The sequence below is a fragment of the Cardiocondyla obscurior genome, linkage group LG19 (assembly GCF_019399895.1).
Source record: "Cardiocondyla obscurior isolate alpha-2009 linkage group LG19, Cobs3.1, whole genome shotgun sequence".
In the NCBI taxonomy this organism is placed as follows: Eukaryota; Metazoa; Arthropoda; class Insecta; order Hymenoptera; family Formicidae; genus Cardiocondyla; species Cardiocondyla obscurior.
The window spans coordinates 1,167,254-1,186,313 of NC_091882.1; the positions used below are offsets into that span (position 1 = coordinate 1,167,254).

The window sequence follows — 19,060 nt, forward strand, 5'->3', positions numbered from 1 at the left end:
AGGATCGTGAAAATGCCGACGAGAAGCGTCCCTTCTGTAAGGTCGCGATGAAAAATTCCGCTCGAGAAAGGGATGTTCTCAAAATTAAACGGCGCGCGCGTTGAAGTAGCTAAAAGTGCTAAAACGGTAGGAGCGCGAAAGTATTTCGCAAACCCCCTCGATCGTATTTCGAGCGACCGCGTCGGGAAGAGCTCAATGTCGCGTTTAATTAAACGTGAAAAGCGTTATTTATTTAATTAAATATTACAACGTTGCTGGAATCAATTACGACCGTCGGTCCAGCATCATTACACGTCGCTACCCACAGTCTTCTCCTTTCTCTCACACACACATCTCTCTCTCTCTCTCTCTCTCTCTCTCTCTCTCTCTCGTTCTAATTGTTATTACAACTGTCACTGCGAAATTGCGATTGTAATGTCATTACGCTGTCGCAAAATCGCATTTAATCCCGGCAACAATACGGCACGAATGACGGGGTCCGGCTGGGCGCGCGCGCTGCATTTTGCATCGTCGAGAAAACGCGCTGGAAATTCCGTCCGAGGTACCGAGGGATGCATCGGGGCTACCGGAGGTTACTAAGGGATACTACGGTCGAGATACCAGCGGGACGCACGGGTGGAGAGAGAGAGGAAAGGGGGAAGGCAGACGCCCGTCTTTCCTTGTTACATCGCGCCGCTGCGGTTAATTGATTAACGTCCCCGTGAGGCCATCGGCCGTTAACCTCGCTCCGCCGTGGACCCTCGTGGTGCCTCGATACATCTAATAAAACTCCTTCTGGCGCGACGAGACGCGAGATGGTCGCGATAGTGCGACCACGAGTCGCCATAAACGAACTTCATAATTCGCACGGGTCCACCAACGAACACGGGACTATACTCCGGCGAGTTATGAACTTTCCGCGAGCTCGCACCAATCATCTCTCCGAATTTAATATGACAATGCTCATCGTGAAATCGGCGAGGCAATCTCGGCGGCCGTTACATCCTGGGAAAGATGCGCTCGCAGGGAAATCGAAATGCAGCTCGTAAAAATATTTTTAATCAATAGCCAAATTTAATTCTAATCAATTCGCGTTAAACTCGAATCAACTGCTAGCGACTATTCGACAGTTTACCTCGAAGCGATCTTTCCGCGCGGCGGGTGAATAAAATGAACGATTAGGCGACGAAGAGAGTGATAAAAGAATAACAATGGCACGCGCGGTTTAACTCGATTTCGCCATTCTTTCCTCCGACGTTCGATCGTAAATCGGGAATGTGTCAAATTATAAATGGCACGCCGAAATGGATTTCGAAAAGGGAAAAATCCTGCCTCCACCGAAGTCAGAACGCGAGGTATACGTTCCAGCTTTATATTGGCTGTCACCCTACCGGCGCGCGTACTTCGTACAATGCGCCCTACCTGTCCGCTTCCGGGTCGCGCGCGCTCAGGTGTCGCGTCGTGTTGTCCAGGTCGAGCCGGTAATCCTCGAGAAACCGCACGCGCATCTCCCCCGCCCGTCCCTTGATCCCGATACACGAAGACGTGATCAGACTGAAACTCGACTCGGCTTTCACGATCGCCCTTTCGAGGACGAATCTCATCGCCGCAATTTCGCAAAAAGACAAATTTGCCTAAACAAAGATATTCTACCTGATTGCATGCAAATACAGGTGTAAAGTTCGATCCCGCGTATTAGCTACGCGATTGCATTAAAATTTCAGGGGATGTGCTTCGAGTATTGAAAATTTTGTTACTCGCAAATCTTGAAGGGACTAGATAGCGTCCCAATTTTCTCGGAGATTTATTTCTTATTTGTTTAAATTTATGTAAGGGCGTCGACCCTCGCTTTTGAAGTTCGAGCGCGCAGAAATCCATTAAATCAATCTCTCTTGAGGAGCCGTCATCACTATTACGCTTTCATGTAAAATTGTAATACGCGGCAGCATTTTCACGCCCAGGTATTTGTAAATTGCGTCAAACGGTAGGGGACATTATTCGATCGTTGCTGAGAAAGATTATCCCCGGCTCGAGAAATTCCTAGGTCTAGAATGTGCAATTTCTGGGATAGAAACTTATGAATAACATGCACGACTCGTGGTATCTTGTGTCCACAAGCCGTAAGCTCCTCGGGGAATCGGTTCTCGGCGTATCCTGTGTACTTCTCCACATTCTCGCAACCGCGGAGACGCCTCGGTTGAAATTTCCTCCTCTCAACTCCTTATGTAAATAGCTCTTGTGTTTTTTTTCTCTCACACGAAACAGCATTAATGCGGTTTCCTATTTTCCTCCGCGAGCATTATACCACACTTAAAAGTACTAAGGTCAATGAGGGAGAAAACGCCATTCTACTTGGCGTACTTTAAAAGACTTTCCCGAGAGTTTAATCCTCACATTATTTCGTATGTTAAATATGCAACGCGCGAGAATGCTACTTTTCTCGCGCGAAACAATCCCGATTCGGCGAATCGCGAGAATTTGCATTGCAGATATTATAATTTGTATCATATATTTTTCGAGGTCGAGGTGGCGTAACTTTTAAATACGCGAAGGTATAATATTTAGAATTGCAAATAGGAACCGACGGTGTTTTCTAAAAGCCTCCTTTTCCCAGAAACTTCGATTTAAAGTTAATCCTTTAATACTTTAATACCGTCACTGAACTTTAAGCCGAACGGCAGGAAAAGTAATGGGGTGTAAATATATCACGGGGGATAATGAGAAAATAATTTTTATGTGTGCAACGCGGAGGCGCGCAAACGATAGAAAGATAAGTGTACTTTTCAGTAACTTCCACGTGTGTTCAATCTATTGTTCGAACCGGCCGTTTTACGAAGCACCCCTATCCCACCAACCACCCTCTGCCCCGCTGCTCGCGCCGTGAGAAACACAACCGATACAACGGCAGCTCGCCCGGATTTCCCGAGCGCCGACAGTTTTATTGGCGGAAACTTCGCTTGTTCGACCGTCTGTTTTTCCCCGTCGATAGTTTGCGGCGCGGCGCGACGCGGCGCGGCCTGGGGAAAACTTTCGGATCAACTGCTCGAAGAGACTTTCTCGGCCCCGGCGGCTTTAGGAGTCACTTCGGTTTGCATTGTCTGCCCTGGTCGACACTTCCGTCGGCGGAACGGGCGAAGGGCGGGAAAGGGCGCGATCGAAATTCCATGTCCGCCACCGCCGCGCGCGACTCGAGTGGGTTAACAACTTCTCGAATGGCATTAAGACTCTATCGATGCCGTTCAAGACGCGCCCGTTCACGTGGGAATTAGCCGTCTCCGTAATCTTTTGCGAATTCCGACAGATTACCAACGAGATGCATTATTCATGGAGTACCCGTCGAAAGGAAAATTGTGTACTATTTTGTAGCAGCCAATAAATTTGTATTCCCGACTCACCGCCCGTGGTGGAGGATAAATGTTTACATTTTTTTTTTTTTTTTTTTTTTTTTTGTGGAATGGGAAGAATTATAAATTACTATCGCGGTATAAAATCATCGATGGAAAGAACGTATCTTGTATTGTAACTGCATAATTCTGACGAAATCGTAAAACACCACCGCGCTTTAAGAGATTTCTCCGGTCGATTAACGATCGCGATATAAAATGAATATTCCCACGTTTTGTTTCCGCAATTTTCCTTGCCACGGTAAACTGATTTAACACACTTTATTCAAGTCCCCTTCAAAAACATAAAAATCCAACGGGGTCTGGGGAAATAAAATTACATCTCCTTGCGGAGTAAAGAAACCGAGGGCACCTGTTAAATTCCCGCTGAGGAAAAGTCGAGTCGACGTTCATCGAGGAAAATACGTATCGTATTTTCCAGCATTTTAACGTAGAAATTGCACGGTTGCGCGAGGAGGTATATAGCAATGACGGCTGACGTTTCGTGCCGGCGAATTTCTTCCCTTTTTTCTTCTTTCCCTTTTTCTCGCTCCCCCTTTCCCCCCTGCTTTTTTTTTTCGCGATTGCACTCAGCTCGCTATCGGACTCGGAAGGAAGGTACCGCGCGCGCTTAGCTGCAAGGTATCGGTGAGTTCGTCGGCACGTGACACTCTCCCACATGCATCACGACGCGAAAGGGCTCCCGTCCGTTTATGTTACCGGGTGCGATGCAGCCTCTGATCAATAAATTGTGCCGGCCCGACGGACGCTCGCTGTCCCGCATCGATTCTAGCATCCCCCGCGATATTAAGCGGCGAAAGTAGATCGGCAGATCGCGATCGATGGATCGGCACACGGCCAAGGACCGGCGGAACTCCGCGATTGATCGCGCAGTCAGCTGATGGAATTGCGGTTCCCTGCGTCCTACGAATTTCTAACAAGCCGGCAAATCAACGTCAAATCTCTCGACGGAAACTTTACTTTCACAAAAGTATCTTAATAACTCTTTTCTTTTTTATTTTTTATTTAAAAAAAAAAAAAAAAAAAAAAAAAATTATTAGTTAAACTCAAATTAACTTTTACTCTCTTCGACGAAAACTCGGCGGTAATTTCTTGGTGAACCTAATTTAACTCTGCCACCTTGTCTCAATCAATTTTCTGGGCATCTGTTTGAAGTCTCGCCTGGCGTACGATATAAGCGCGCTGCTTCTTGATAACGTATTAAATAGCACGGCGGTGTATCAAATTCATAGAATTTTGTGCACTTTGAAAAGGAGTCCGATGATAAACTCAATGCGATACGCTCTCTCAAAAGATTTAATCTAATTTTTCAAGTGTATTTGGAGCAAGGCGGACCGTCGCTGTTCTCCGAAATCTCCCGCTGCCGAGGTTCGCAAAGCTATCCTTCTGTATACGTGTCCCGCCTTTTGATATCATAAATTCAAATTAAATGAAGTTCAATCTTTATCAAAGCGGAAGTGGGTCAGAGCTCGGTCTGCTACGGTCGTCTGAATTTTCCGGGCGACGTAGGGCAAGAGAGAACGAGCGGGTCGTCCGTCTTTGATGGCGGCCCTCGCCGTATTATCTCGTCACAGATTATGGAACGTGCTGCGCATATTGCCGAGCGTCCGAAAGCGGCGAGTTGGTCGCGACGCACGGTAACAGCCGGCGTTACCTCGGCGCGCTGCAACGGGCAGCTGGAAAACGTATTTCACGCTAAATTACGAGCCTGTCCCGGCCACGACCGCGAGACTCCTGCCGGACATTGTATGCGATAGACACGTCCGGGGATAGATAGAGAGAGTGGCGGCGCTTTTTGACTCGCCGCTTTCCGCAGTGACGCGCTTTCGGCGTGCGTCACATCCGCGGAGCCAGACCGCGAAACTGGGCCAGAAGCTGTAACGTGACCCTCGTCGCGCTATGAGCACTACTCCAAATGGCATTCAACTTTCTCTTTCTCTCTCTTTCTTTTTCTGTGTCCCTTTAAAATTATACGTGCATTCAAGACCTGGCGCGAGATGAAGTTAGTTAACCATACTCGCGCGCTCACGCAAGCGTTCTTTGTGGTCTGCAAATATTTGCGGTTGCTTCATATATTTGTAATTATGTTACTCTAAATGAAATAAATAAATTGAGAATTTTAGCCTGCTAAATGTTATGAATTATTTTGATACCGGAATCTTTTTCATAACATTAATTTTCTCAATTTATTTTACAGCACGCTAAGTATTTCAAGATTTTTTTTTCCCGAATCGTCTTCTTCTGTTTTTCTTTCTTTATTTCTTTATCGTTACTCTTCTTTGATCTTTAATTTTCGATAATCTCGATTCGTGTATCATTTCTCCTATCTCCGATATCAGAAGATGAAAGGGCACGATCTGCCTCTGCGAGACGTACTCTACGTACTTACACGCGATACCTATGTACGTTACGTAAACGAACACGGAGAAGAAACAGAGAGGTTGAAATAGCTAATAGGAGGAAGGAAGGGCACGAGGAAGAGAGTAGGTTCGCTTCGCGCGGTGTAGGGACGCGGGGAGAGTGATTTAATCAAGCCGTCTGCATTCGATTATCGGTCCGCAGTTACGTGGATCGTTACGTCGTTTCTCCGTGCAGAACGCGATTCGCCTTGCGTTAATTTCGCGCTCGTGCACTCGCTCTGGTCCGCCGGGCTCGTTCACGTTTAAGACGCGCTTACATAGTCGTGGATATAGCATCCGGGGTGGAAACGTCATGGCTCAAAATTCAGACGCGTTCGGGCGAGGGTTGCGAAGAATGAGAGCCACGGCGAGAAAATGGGACGGGTAATGACGCTGCTTTGAAAGCGAGCAGCAGGTTTAACTCATAATTGCAAATTAGTTACTATAGCGAGAAAGATTGTTAATTTTACATTCCCTTTCTCCCTTTTCCGTCTCCATTCGAGATCGATTTCTCTCATATTTTTATGTCTAGAAATTTATTTAAATTTCTCTGTATGTTATTTACTGTGAGATAAATATCGTTGTTTCGAAAGTAATTATTTCAGTCATTGAGGTATTAAGAGAGCTTTATATTTTATTCATCCGGATTCCTGCGATTATTACTTCAATATTTGTATCGGTTTCTGCGATAGGTTTTATTAAAGGCTCACGCGGTTCATTACTGTTCCACCAAACCGATCAAATGCTCGTTAAAAATATTGGTTTTCAGTTATGCGAAGTGCAATTACATTGTGATTTTTACAGCAGGTTTTTAATTTTTGAAAGATATAAGTCGACTTGTTTAAGTATTTGTGGCTTGATAAAATTCTTCGAGTAAAAAAATAGCTTTTTTTTTTATTATCTACATACATACATACATTGTTAAACCAATTTGCTTTAAGTTGGCTATTTCGAGCAGGTCCACGATTATCAGTCACGCTATTTAACGATCGTCATTCATCATGTCTCTAAGATGTAACGTATCGATCAGTTTAGGTTGGGTTTCGTCAATATTTTATCTGGACGACCTAATGGAACTATAGAGGCTTACGCGAACGACGGCGAGGCCGTTAGGCGAGCACAAATTGGCCGGTTTCCGATAAATATCGACGCGGGCGTAAAGCTGCAAGAGCTTTACGAGATTAATAGTCTTGCCCGGTCGCCATGACGAGCTGGCCAGTCGCCGCCAAGTTGGAAATCGCCGATGCCGTTTCGCCGTGTCCCCGCGACCTCTCCAGCCTTTCGCTCGCTGAACCTAACTGAGTGTAACCCAGCCTGGTCTCTCACGAAATTACCCTATCCTACCGCGGGGTGTAATTAAATCGTTACAGCAGCCCCGCCGCGAGGATCAGCTCGGGAAAATGGCGGCCGCTTTGAAGGCGCTCACGGCAATTCGCCGAATTTAGCGGCGCTCAAGTCCTCGTCGTGATTCGATTATACGATATTAATTGCGAACCTAGACGAGCATATTCAAGCACCCTTTACTTCCCAGACTAATGGAACTTGTCTTCCACTCTTTGAAGAAAATGTTAACTCGTTCACTTTGCGTTTGCGCTTAGGTTGAGTTAGGCGACGCAACCATGAAGCTTCTTCGAAGCCATCTATATCTTATTTTATATATAAACTTCGAGATCAGAAAGAAAGAAAGAGAGAAAGAGAGAGAGACAGCAATTTTAAGTCAACTTTAAAAGAATTTTTTGTTTTTTTTATTTCTGTATTAAAAGTTGGAAATAAAATTATAATTATCATGATGTTTTTACTTAATTAAATTATTAGTTTAAAAGAATCATTCTTAGTTGTTTCTGTTTGCGAGCTGGAAAACTAGATTACAGTTATCATGTTAACTTGAGTCAACTTTCAACTGGACGCAAACCTACCCTGATCTGATCGTTGGCGAACGCCACGTGCGTTTAGAGAAACGGCGGGCTATGGATGCGCGGTCTATGTATCATAATTTCGTAAGTCCGGGCAGAGGGGGAAGGGGGGGGTTAGTTAGCAGTTTGTTTGTACCCGAATATCCGGCCGACCGGATGCCGCATGCCGCGTCGCCGGATGCGGCGAGGTGCACGGAGACGCATACTAACGGCGCGGTCGAATAGTTCGGATGCGCCGCACTTTTTCGAAACGAGGTTGAAACTTCTTCGTGCACCTGTTCGTGTTCGGGATTCTCAAACAACAAGAAGCCTGGAAGAATGGAATACCAAGAAGAAATCGAGGAAAATCAATAAGAACCGTTTGAATGTTGCGTTTCAAGTTTGCGATTTCCTGATTGGAAAAAAATAAATACCCTTTCGCGTGCGTTTTCATTGTTAGAATCAGTTTTATCGTATTTGGTAGGTAAAATTGATATAATTACAGCGATTTTATCACCGATACGTGTATTTTGAGACATTATTTTTACGAGTATACGCGAGAAGGATGATGCTTTTGAAATTAATAAGTCTTCACCGCGGTCGGAAGACCCAACCCGTTCGTGCTGCAAATAGGTAGCGCGTAATTAAAAAATACACCCCTCAAGTTGATCCGCAAGTTGAACTTTTCTCGTTTCGATCTCCGAGTGGCGCGAAACACGAATTTACGAGCCCGTATATTGATTTTACGCGATATTTCTCTCTCCCTCTCTCTCTCTCTCTCTCTTTCATCCGTCGTGAATTTCAGGATATTCAGTAATATAATGCCTCTATATTTGAGGCACTCTACGATATTATACCGAACGGTTAATAAACGCAAAACGTTCGGCAAAATAGCAATAATTCAACCGGCGTCGAGTGTTGACCGTTCAGCTTCGTAGTCATCAATTTTAATCAACGAAGTAATCGATACGTGCCCTTTTCGCGCTCGCGCACACATATTTTCAATTAATAGACGCGTGTTTAATTTTGCGTTTTTCGCGCATCGATGCTGATTGAATTACTCGCCCGGCCACCGAACGCACTGTCTCCATTTCCTCTCTCGTCGTTCCGACCCAACGACCTGTGACCTTCCGCCATCTACCATCCACCATCCGCCGGCTTCTTTCATTCGATGCCCTCAATGTCTACACACTCCTCTGCACTTCGATACCGTGCTCCATAGCATGTTTCAAAAGCCGCCCAAAGGGCGAATTTCTAGCTAATTAAATTAATTAATCGAATGCCTATCCATAATAGAACTAAGGCTTACGACATTTTGAAAGCGCAGCTCAGAAAATCTGAAGGAAAACATTTAATTACCATTTTATCTGTCAAAGAATCCAACAGAAACGACAATTCCTAATTTCTTAATTAAAATATCTGCTTGAAAGGTTTATTTAGACTCGTATTTTTATTATCCATTATCAGTCGTAGTTTAATGTTAAAAAAAAAAAACCCTGACAGCCGAAATTGAATGCAAGATACGTATTTTCTAAATAATTATTTTAAAAGCGGATCTTTCTTACTTACTTGGACCCCGAAAAGATTCGCGCGAGAGATAAATGGCTTTCGCGATTCTTTCGGAGCGAGATGGAGAGACACCGCCGAAAAAGTATTTTCGCGTTAAATATGAACACGCGGGGGATAAAACGTGACAGAATAAACGCTAGGGGAAGTATATCACGGTAATGCAGGTCGCTCATAATTCAAGGCGCGAAGAACCGCGGTAATGCGAGGCGATATTAAAGTGATTTTCATTTTTCGTACGATTCATTATGGCCACCTTGAGAATCGTCGTCAATCATCGCCGTTAAATGCCACCGGGGATAAGGCGGCCGATTAAAACCTCCGTGAACAAATGACGCGAATTAGCGCGCGCCAACGTGCGATTTATGCGTGCGATTTAAGCGTGGAATTTATGCGTGCCTATTTACGAGCACACGCGCGTTCGCAATGTTATAGTTTGAACTAACTGTGAATGCAATTTGAACTTTCAGACGAGGAATCTGGAGTCTACACGGGGAAACCTTTACCTACTTATAGACCGATGTCGCAATTGGTGCCTCTGGGAGGCACAGCGAGGCTCTTTTGCGAGGCGTACCTAGGCAAAGTCGATCTACCCGATGCCAAGAACTCCGTTACCTGGTCGAAAAGCGACAGCAACGTGACCCTGCCCAGCCACGGTAGGATAGCGCAGCACAGGGTGTCGCGGTAAGTGAAAAATTATTTTACTACGCGTAAAATTGAAAGAATGTCTAAGCATTATTAGAATTGTATCTTAATTTTTATATCAAAATAATTTAAAACATATTAAAATTGAGAGAAACATTCATAATAAGAAAATATATTTAAAGAGCTGACTGTATAACAAGATAAATTCTTAGACTTTAAAAAGTTTCAATTAAAAGCATATCGGCGTCTCGAGAGAGATTTACGAATTAAAATTATCAAGCGTGTTAAAATAATTTTAGAAAAGAAAAAAAATAAAAAAAAAATTACAAGAAAGATGTGATAAGATAAAAAAAAGAACCTGTTTAAAGACCTTTAGCGTAAGATCAAGTCGCGCGTCTTGCAATCACGGGCGGATTTTGAGCTCGAAGGCGTACGTCGGTGCCTCGATTTGAATAGGATACAAGATGTCAAAGGCGACGGCGAGCGTCTCGTGCGAAGCAGCTGAGCGCGTACGCGAACTCTCGGTTGGTTATGTAACGTGCTTTCATTCTTCTGGGCTTTCACCCCCGGCGCGTCGTCGGACGCCTGGCGTCTCGTGTTTTCCCGCGCCGCGCGGCAGCCTTTCGCTCTCTATTCCTCCGTAACTCAATTTTCCCGAGCGATGCGGCCGTCACGGCGCATCGCCACGGTAAACACGGCGAAACCGCCGGCTCGACAGCACACGTCGCACCGATGAGGCCCACCCCCTCGCGTTACGGCATTACAACGAAAATCCTATCCCCGCTCGTCCGGACAACACGTGCGAGAAGCAGACGATTCGCCGCCGAGCGCAATTTTATCGTCAGATAATTAGATCCTCGGGGGCCGCAGACTCCGAGACGTCCCCGGGTTTCCGGCCCTTTCCTCTCGATTCCTCTCGCCGAGAGTGCGACGTCAGTTCGGCGATTTTGATTTTAATTGTGCCCCGCGTCGACCTCGCTTGTTTTAACGAGATTTTGCACGCACCCGGGAGGCGTAATGGGATCTAAGAATTTTCGATTAACGTCAAGAGGCGGCGGGTGTCGGAATTTTGGAGTAGAAGCGAAGCGAACGGGCTATCTTGTAGAGATCTTTTTAAAATTAAACGCTACTTACATTTAACGGTCATGCGACGTCCAAAGCATGTCGAATAATAAATACATATAAGATTTCTGCGAATAATTATGTTAAATTAACCTTTATTAGTTTTGAAGAATAATCTTTATCTTCGAATAGAGAGGTACTTTGATATTTTTTAGCTCAGCTTGAGCGACAGGCCGTACAAGTAGAACGCAACTCCAATAAGAAATTAATGACACTTTTATTTCGTAACGTTTGAAAAACAAAAGAGTTCAGCGTTTGCGTCCAGCGGGACGAGCTTCGCGATCGTGTTTGGAATCCGTAAAGACAATAAGAATCCGTCGTTGTAACATTGTGTGGCGGCGTGTGTCAGGTAACGTAATGGACTCCCCGAAGAATACGTGCTCGCGAAACGAGCGCATTCGTCTCTCAAGGCGAGTGAGAGAGCGAGAAAGAAAGAGTAAGTAAGAGAAAATGAGAGAGAGAGAGAGAGAGAGAGAGAGAACTATCCCGAATTCCCCTGGCGCGAACGAGTCGCGGCGCGTCTCTTAATTAGTGGTCGGATTCGTTGCCTGTACATCTCGCCCTCGCGCGCCGTTGTTCGTGTAAACTAGACTTTACATCAGCGGCGAGCCGGTGGTCCCGCACCGGCACGGGAGAAATTGAGTTAAGCCGGAAGGGCCAAAGGTAGCCGGCGCCCCGGGAAAGGGGACAGAGTGAGATTTATCTTAACAATAACGCCCTTCGGGCGTCTTCTAAAAATAAGCGCGGAAGGCGTGGTGAACGGTGCGCGCAAAACGGAGCTCCGTTATCTCGAGTATTTCTGAGAAGATACAAGACTGCTTTTTCTCCGGAGAGAAGAGCTCTGTTTCTCCAAGTTATCGATTATTAAGTGAGATATTTACGTCTGTACAAATATAATTTGACGTAAAAATAATAATTTGAGATATTTTATTGATTAAAGCGCATTAAGTATCTCGAAATAAAAGGAGAATCTAATACTGTTAAAATGTAAAGGAAAAAAAAACATTTGAGACCCATTGTGAACAATGAAAAATTAAAAACTGCGCGGAGTAAATTTTAATAAATCGAAATCGTCATATACTAAAGTAACTTAGTACTCGTGTAAATATCATAGAAATGAAAATACGATATGCAGAATATAGTTTAATGCCCAAAAAATGTAGTTAATAAAGGGAAATGCAATTTCTCGAAATATGACGCTTTTGACTCGTCTCGTGTAAAAAAATGACGAGCGAATGAAAAATGGAAGAAGAATATTAAAAGCAGGATGGAAATTTTTATAATTGAAATGAAAGAGATTAAAGTTTTATGTATTTGCGATTTACAATCTGTTCCTCATTTAGTTTTTCGGTACATATTCTTCCCTCGTTCTCGTATTACGTCTATAATTTGTATTACGGACCGAATCGAAGCTTGTTTCATATTTCTGCGGAATCCTTACGTTTAAAACATTGGAATCGACGAGGCGGTGCGCGTTTCAGAATTAATTTTACCCGTCGCGCAAGAGGGCGAATCGAAATTCCGCGTTCTTGAGAAACTTGACGGAATTGATGACGCCCATTGTCTTGAGATAAGGACTCGAATTAACTTACAAGAAGGGTGGGCACACATCCGGAAAACGGAAACGAGGGTACGTTCAAGACCGACGGCGGAGAGTGCAAGAAGGGTTCGCGAATTTCGAGGATTCGCGCGCACGAGAGGTCGGATTATTAAATTTAATTAACACCCATGAAACGACGTCGACGTCGCATTCGTTGAAACAAAGCCGCGTTCGAAAATGCGATAAGAATGTCGCGGCGATAAGTACGTTGTTAGCAATTACTTTTTTTTTTTTTTTTATCGTTCTTCGTTATAAATATCTATCTGCCGAATGGAAAAGGCGATCGATAGTCTCGAGGTAGAAATAAATTCGCGATTATTTTCGCGAGGACAAAGTCTTCGATGGACAAATGTGACGTATTTAACCGCTTATTGCACAATTTACGGACTCCTTCGTTCTTCGCAATTTCGATTTTATATACATTGTCATCCCAATTGATTTCTCCCTCGACGAATAAATCTTGTACGTCGCGATATCAAAGCTTATTAACGTCATTCTTTGACGTTATATCTTTCGTAGAATCTAAAAGTTCTTTTTTGTCCCGAAGCTTATATTTTATTTTAAAGGTTTATAAAACGACTTAATTTTTAAAGCACATCCAAATTTATTTATTTCTTTTTTAATGTACTTGGAGCTTTTTTGAAGTTTGAAATGCAACTTTAATACGTCGCGATAGATGTCGAGGATGAAATTTTCGATTGCACGTTCGGTTGTAGACGCGCTCGCGGTATCGCGTTTCTCACGAAGGCAAGCGGGTGTGCTCGTCCCTCGCACGGGGGAAATTTCAGAATTGTCTCGCAAACCAGCCCTCCAATTAGTGGCCACGTCCGGTGTCCCGGATCGTCTCCCCCGTCCGCCCTCGTCCCCTCCCGGTGTCGCTGCATCGAGGTGCAACGCAGGTAGATGTAACCGGAGACCGGCCGTGAGCAACATTGCGACGTTTATGACAGCCGAATGGAGCGACACGCATATGCATGTTGCATGACCGCACCATATGGAGACAATGTAGCATGATTAAACAGTCACGCGATGCGAACTGCAAGCGTGTTCGACGGTGCGCAGTTAAGCTCGACCAGCCGTCTGTTTGCGAAACGCGGGCAAGTCGCGCGTCTTTAAGCGACGATGGTCCCGGCACACAAATGGAGAGGAAATTAGCGTAAAATAAATGGCCGAGAGGTAAGCGGTCGGAAAATAATAGGAGAGGAACGTAAGAGGATATCGAGGAGCGAGACGGGAACAGTCTAACGAGGAACGGAGGGATTTTTTTAGTAATAATCGGATAAAAATAATCGGCAAACGCGAACGCGAGCGAGAATATTATTTGACTTTTCCCGTAAGAAGGATATTTAAAAATTAGTTTTATACGGCTGCTGAGATCGTGCTCACGGCTTGTCTTACGGGCTGTCGTCCTGCTTGTTCATCTCCTTCAATCGAAACAGAGGAAAATCCTCCCGGGAGCCAGGCTAATTGCTAATTTGTCCCCTGATTTAATCGCGCCGTCAGCTAGCGACGCGAGGAAGGCGAGTATTTACGTTTTCCTCCTGCGATTACGGCGGAGGTGACGTCGTCGCAGCGATCCGTGCGCGCAAAAAGGATTACTCGCGCGAAATAATGAATTGCAGCCCTTTCGCTGATGAAATCGTTTCGCTATTAAAGCCTTCTCCCCACCCGATTCGCTGAATTAAAAACAGATCGAGACAGGAGGTCGATCGCCACGCAAAACGACGGATTTTTATGTCCTCGGTAATTTCTCAAATTAAATATTCACAAAGTGTGCTGTGTAGTTTTTTTTCTTTTTTTATTAAGTACGACGTAATTTTTTTTTAAAGATATATTATTTTACGTGCATTTTTATAATTTATATAATTCAATATAAAATCGAAAAACTAAAAATTTATAGATAATAAAAATTGCGGAAGCATCAAATAGTGAATATTTTAACGTTTTAATGACTCGACCGAGTCTCATTATTTATTACCTCGGAAAAGAATAACATTCGGTGAAGATCGTGAATAAAAAATTTGACAATTTTTATATTTGAAGCCTATGAATAGTTAAAAATTGAAAAATTACAATACAGTACTCGATTACACATTGAATTATGAATCTTTAAAAGCCAAATGAAAAAAAGAGCTATCTATTATCTGTTAAAAAGATTCCAATTTGGTTCGCGAATTGAGTTAGTTTTGGCGAACGCTCAAGAGAGCGTAAAAATTAAATTTAATAACGGGCGCTTAACGGACTGCAATATTTACTCGGCATAAATATCGAGCGATTGGAAAGTTTTCTTCGCGCGACCGACGCCGGGGACGAGGAATTTGACGAGCGGACGACGAGCGCGTGTTGAAAGGGGGTCCAGCTTCCTTCGAGCGACCATTCGAGGGCAATCGGGAGGAGCAGAAGACCGGGGTCCGAGTTGGCAAAAAAGGATAAAGGAAAGTAAATCGCCGAGTTCCCGTCGTTTCAATTGACATCCCGCCGGCCGGTCTGTTCCGCGAAAGCGTTTTCGCCCCGCCGACGACGGCTGGAGCCCCCTCGGCCGCACCACGCCTCCGGGCCCCGTCGATTAGCCTTTTTTTGCGGAGCCCCACCGCGCCGCGCATTATACACGTAATAACAGCGGGACAAACTCGCGACCAGGTGAAGTCTCGATTGAGAAAGAGCTGGGCGGCCGGGGTTGAGTGGAGTACGAACGGCGGGAAAGAGAAACGGATTATTTCGCGAGGGGGAGAGGGAGGGACGGATACGAGCTCTCGCGATTCTTCAGCGGGGCGTCAGGCTCGGATCTCGCATGCATCGAGACTTGGTGTCTTCCCCGATTCTCAAATTTCCATCTAGGACTCTCCCTTAAATTATCGTACTTTTAAATTTCTCGCCGATCCAAATTTCAGGGTTCCAAATTTCAAATTTTTAATTCGATTATTTATCGCCTCACCGATGGACTCTCACCTCTCGCAGGTCAGCTATTTCGCGAAAATCGAGTTAATCCCAGGTGGCGGTAATTAAATTAAGGGCGTCGCTTCGGGCCTGATAGCGCCACGTTTCCCGTTGACACACGCACGATAACGTCGACAAAGTGTCGCGAGAGTTCCCGCGAGCCGTTTCTGCATTCCCCCGAGCAATCCAGGCCTGCGGCGACAATGACGGTGACGACTAGGGCGACGAAGGGAATGGAGCGCGAGGCAAGAAACTCCATGGGTATCTTCTCTCGTCCGTTTCTGCGGTCTCTCCTCCGAAGTCCGTCATTACTCTAATGATACCCTCGTGTCTCTTCCCTCACGCTCCCTCCCGCCTTTCCCTTTGATCGCTCCTTTTTCGTGGGCCGCGCCGGATAGCGCGCTGCCATTTTTAAGTGGTTGGTTGAGTAGCCTTACCATCGCGCAGAGGTTACCAGGTAATGGCGATCGGCATGTTTGCGGCCGATTGCGATTTTGCGAGGGAACGAGAGGGGGCGAAAGGGGGAAGGGGCAACTCCCCGGGACGCGACGCGACAGAGGGTGCCGAAGGGATAATGCAGTCGGCTCATTAAACGACAAATGAATCCGTCAAGATGATGCTGCCGCGATTCTTTCGGCAATCAGCGATCCTTCCCCGAGATCAAAGAAGATTTCACATGCACGTAAGTCGTGACGGCGTCCAATTACCCGTTTATATGTATGTAGAAAATGGACGAGAAAGAGGCATTCGAGACTCGCGCGCGTCATTAGCGAATTAAATTGAATTTAAATTGAATTCAGCGAGGTAAAGTTTTTTTTTTTTTTTTTTTTTTTTTTTTTATCTCGGACATAAGTAGATTTTTGCGGGTAACGTGTAAAAATAATGAGGAGTAAGTAAAAATTATTTTTTCGAAAATTATTATACTCTCGGGTCTTAAAACAACTGGTTTAATTAATTTATTAGATAAACGCTTCAACGTTTTACGGAATAAAAATTGGATGTATGTTATATTTTCAAGTGCGTAAAATAGTTTGGGAAATGAATTAGAGAAATGGAATATTTGAAAGCGTCGCTTCTTATGCTCTTTCCCGAAAAAGATCTTTTCCGACCTCTTAAAATAGACATGTGCTACATCGCGGGGCAGTTCTTTCGCGACTTCTTGCAATTTTTTCGCAAAATCACAGGAAACGAATCCGAATCGTTTTCCAACTCACTTCGCCTCGATTACGCAATTCTTCAATAGTGGGAAGAAAACTGCTGACGCTCTATTCCTCGCGGTTGCAAAGCGAACGGGGAGAGACAAAAAGGCGTAAAGACGCGGTGAAAAGTCCGAGAAATGTCGTCTAGCGCGACATCGATCTCCAGAAAAGTCCGCAAGGCAGCCGTATGTGTTCGCGTCGGCGAAAACGCCACATAATGAAACCTTATGGGCGTAAGCATGGGCGCCGGCCTGCATTCGCGAGATGTGACGTCTGAGAAATTTGCCGAATCGTCGCGAAGGAACGTCGGACTGTCGTATTATACGAGTGGGACATTCACGACGGGCCGCAGATTGAGTTTAGACCCGAATTCCGAGACGAAAATCTCACCCCTGAATCATCATCTTCATAACATTTAACGTCCAACGCGCAATTTGTTAAGCTAAAGCTTCGATCAAGATGATAAAATAATTCCGCGAGAACAAATTTGATGTAATTATTATTTTTTATCGTTAATTTAAATTAATATAACCAACGTTTTCGGAAAAGCTCTTCTACGTATTTTCTAGTCGGTATGTGCAATAGACTTCATTAATATTTAATCGTATTTCGGAAAATTGTGAATTACTAATACCACCGCGCGCGAATAGCATTTCAATAGATGATATTTTCGAATGAGCGCTGCTCCCAATTGCATGTTTTCAAGTAAATCGGGGCAGTCGTTGGAAAATGTTCCCTCTTGCGTCGCGAATCGACAAATACGATAAACCCAATCCGTACAAATTGATATTAATCGCATCACGGACTATTGGCCAATGAGCCGCCGCTGGATTATTGATGGCATTTCGATAACAAGATGTGGCACTTACGCGGTGCAATCGATGATTAAATTTGTTGTTGATCTCACCGTTGATTGATTTATTGAATTAATCGCCGCCACGACAAAAACTGATGCATCCTTCCCGTGGAAAACTTTTAAGTAACTTTATCAATGCCGCGGAATTATCTCGACGCTTAAGAAATATGCAAGGAGAAGAAAATCGATCATCTAAATACTTTATTTGTTAAAATATGTATTGAAAGTTCAACGGTATAGATTTACGGTAACAGCTTAAACGAGAAGTCTATTTATACCTGTACTTTTATTTTTCATTTCAACTTCTGTACTCTATTAATAGTATTTTATAGATTTATAATTACTATTAGAAATTTAGAAATCTATAATCGCAAGATCGCTGCAAAGATTTATGAGCTTTTTGACTTTTCCTTTGCGCTTGAAATTCGGATTTCTATATTTAGGAAACTGCATGGATATATTCGTCAAGTTTGTTTCTATCACGTCTCTCTTAGGGAAACATAATGCGGACAGGAACTCGATAGGAAACCGATAAGTATTTTTTGTCAGAATTTCGTCGAGGGGAGATGCACTGTGCGTCGGAGCGACGAAATCGCGTTTCACGGCTGGACGGTCGGCCTTTTCGCGGCTCGGCAGGCAACAGGCCCACAGTGCTGTTCTCTCGATAACGATAAACCTCTCCTGAAAACGGCTCCCCAAAGAAATTGCAAAATCTAACTCCCGCGTTATTCCTGAGGGATAAATCGAAAAGGGAACGACAGGTCGAGTCGATCGTTTTGAGGTTTTCTTTTTTTGACAGAAGGATATGAAATTATCTTATAGCCGCTTGCAATTAATGCGCGTGGAGGTTTAAAGATTCGTCTCCGGGCACGATTTTCGCGCAACTCGGAGGAAGAGATTAATTTCATTTAATTAATGTGATTTACAGTCCTTATATTTTCTAAGTAAATAGATAACGCGTTGCTGAATCGGGAAAATTCACGAGAGAAAGATACGAAAACGTAGAGAGAGAGGTGACTGCGAAATATTCCGACAGCGAATTAGAAATAAATAAAATTTAATTTAATTATAACTAATTTATTTAACTTGAATAATAAAAGAGTCAAAAACAATTTAGGTTGTCTAGTTTAAATTTATAGCCCATCTATTTAATTACGTAGCATACGTTTGACTTTAAATAGATTTCACGGTACAAAATTAATACAAAGTTTGGAGCAGAGTGATTGAACAACTCGGAGCGTTTTGCGCTTATTTGCGTATTCAAGAAACGTTTGCGGAAGTAACGATTTCGGCGTGTCTACCTCTATATTTTTTCTTCAAGCAGCCCCGTCTCCCTTACGTCTGCCGTTATACGTGGCACGATCTTATACGGGAGAAAGTAATTATTTGGTTTTCATCTCGCGCTCGTGGCAGCGTCAACATCGTGCATCCTCGCGCACAGTTACTCTCGTCAAAGTAACT

At 44.2% G+C, this 19,060-nt stretch overlaps 1 protein-coding gene across 1 annotated transcript in view; it reads left to right on the forward strand.

The window, feature by feature from the left end:
* LOC139109987 (interleukin-1 receptor accessory protein-like 1) overlaps positions 1–19,060 on the forward strand; it is a 138,175-nt gene that overhangs the window by 94,808 nt on the left and 24,307 nt on the right. Inside the window, exon 3 of the mRNA XM_070669454.1 lies at positions 9,711–9,924. Coding sequence (XP_070525555.1) covers positions 9,711–9,924 — 214 coding nt within the window. The remainder of the gene's footprint in view (positions 1–9,710; positions 9,925–19,060) is intronic.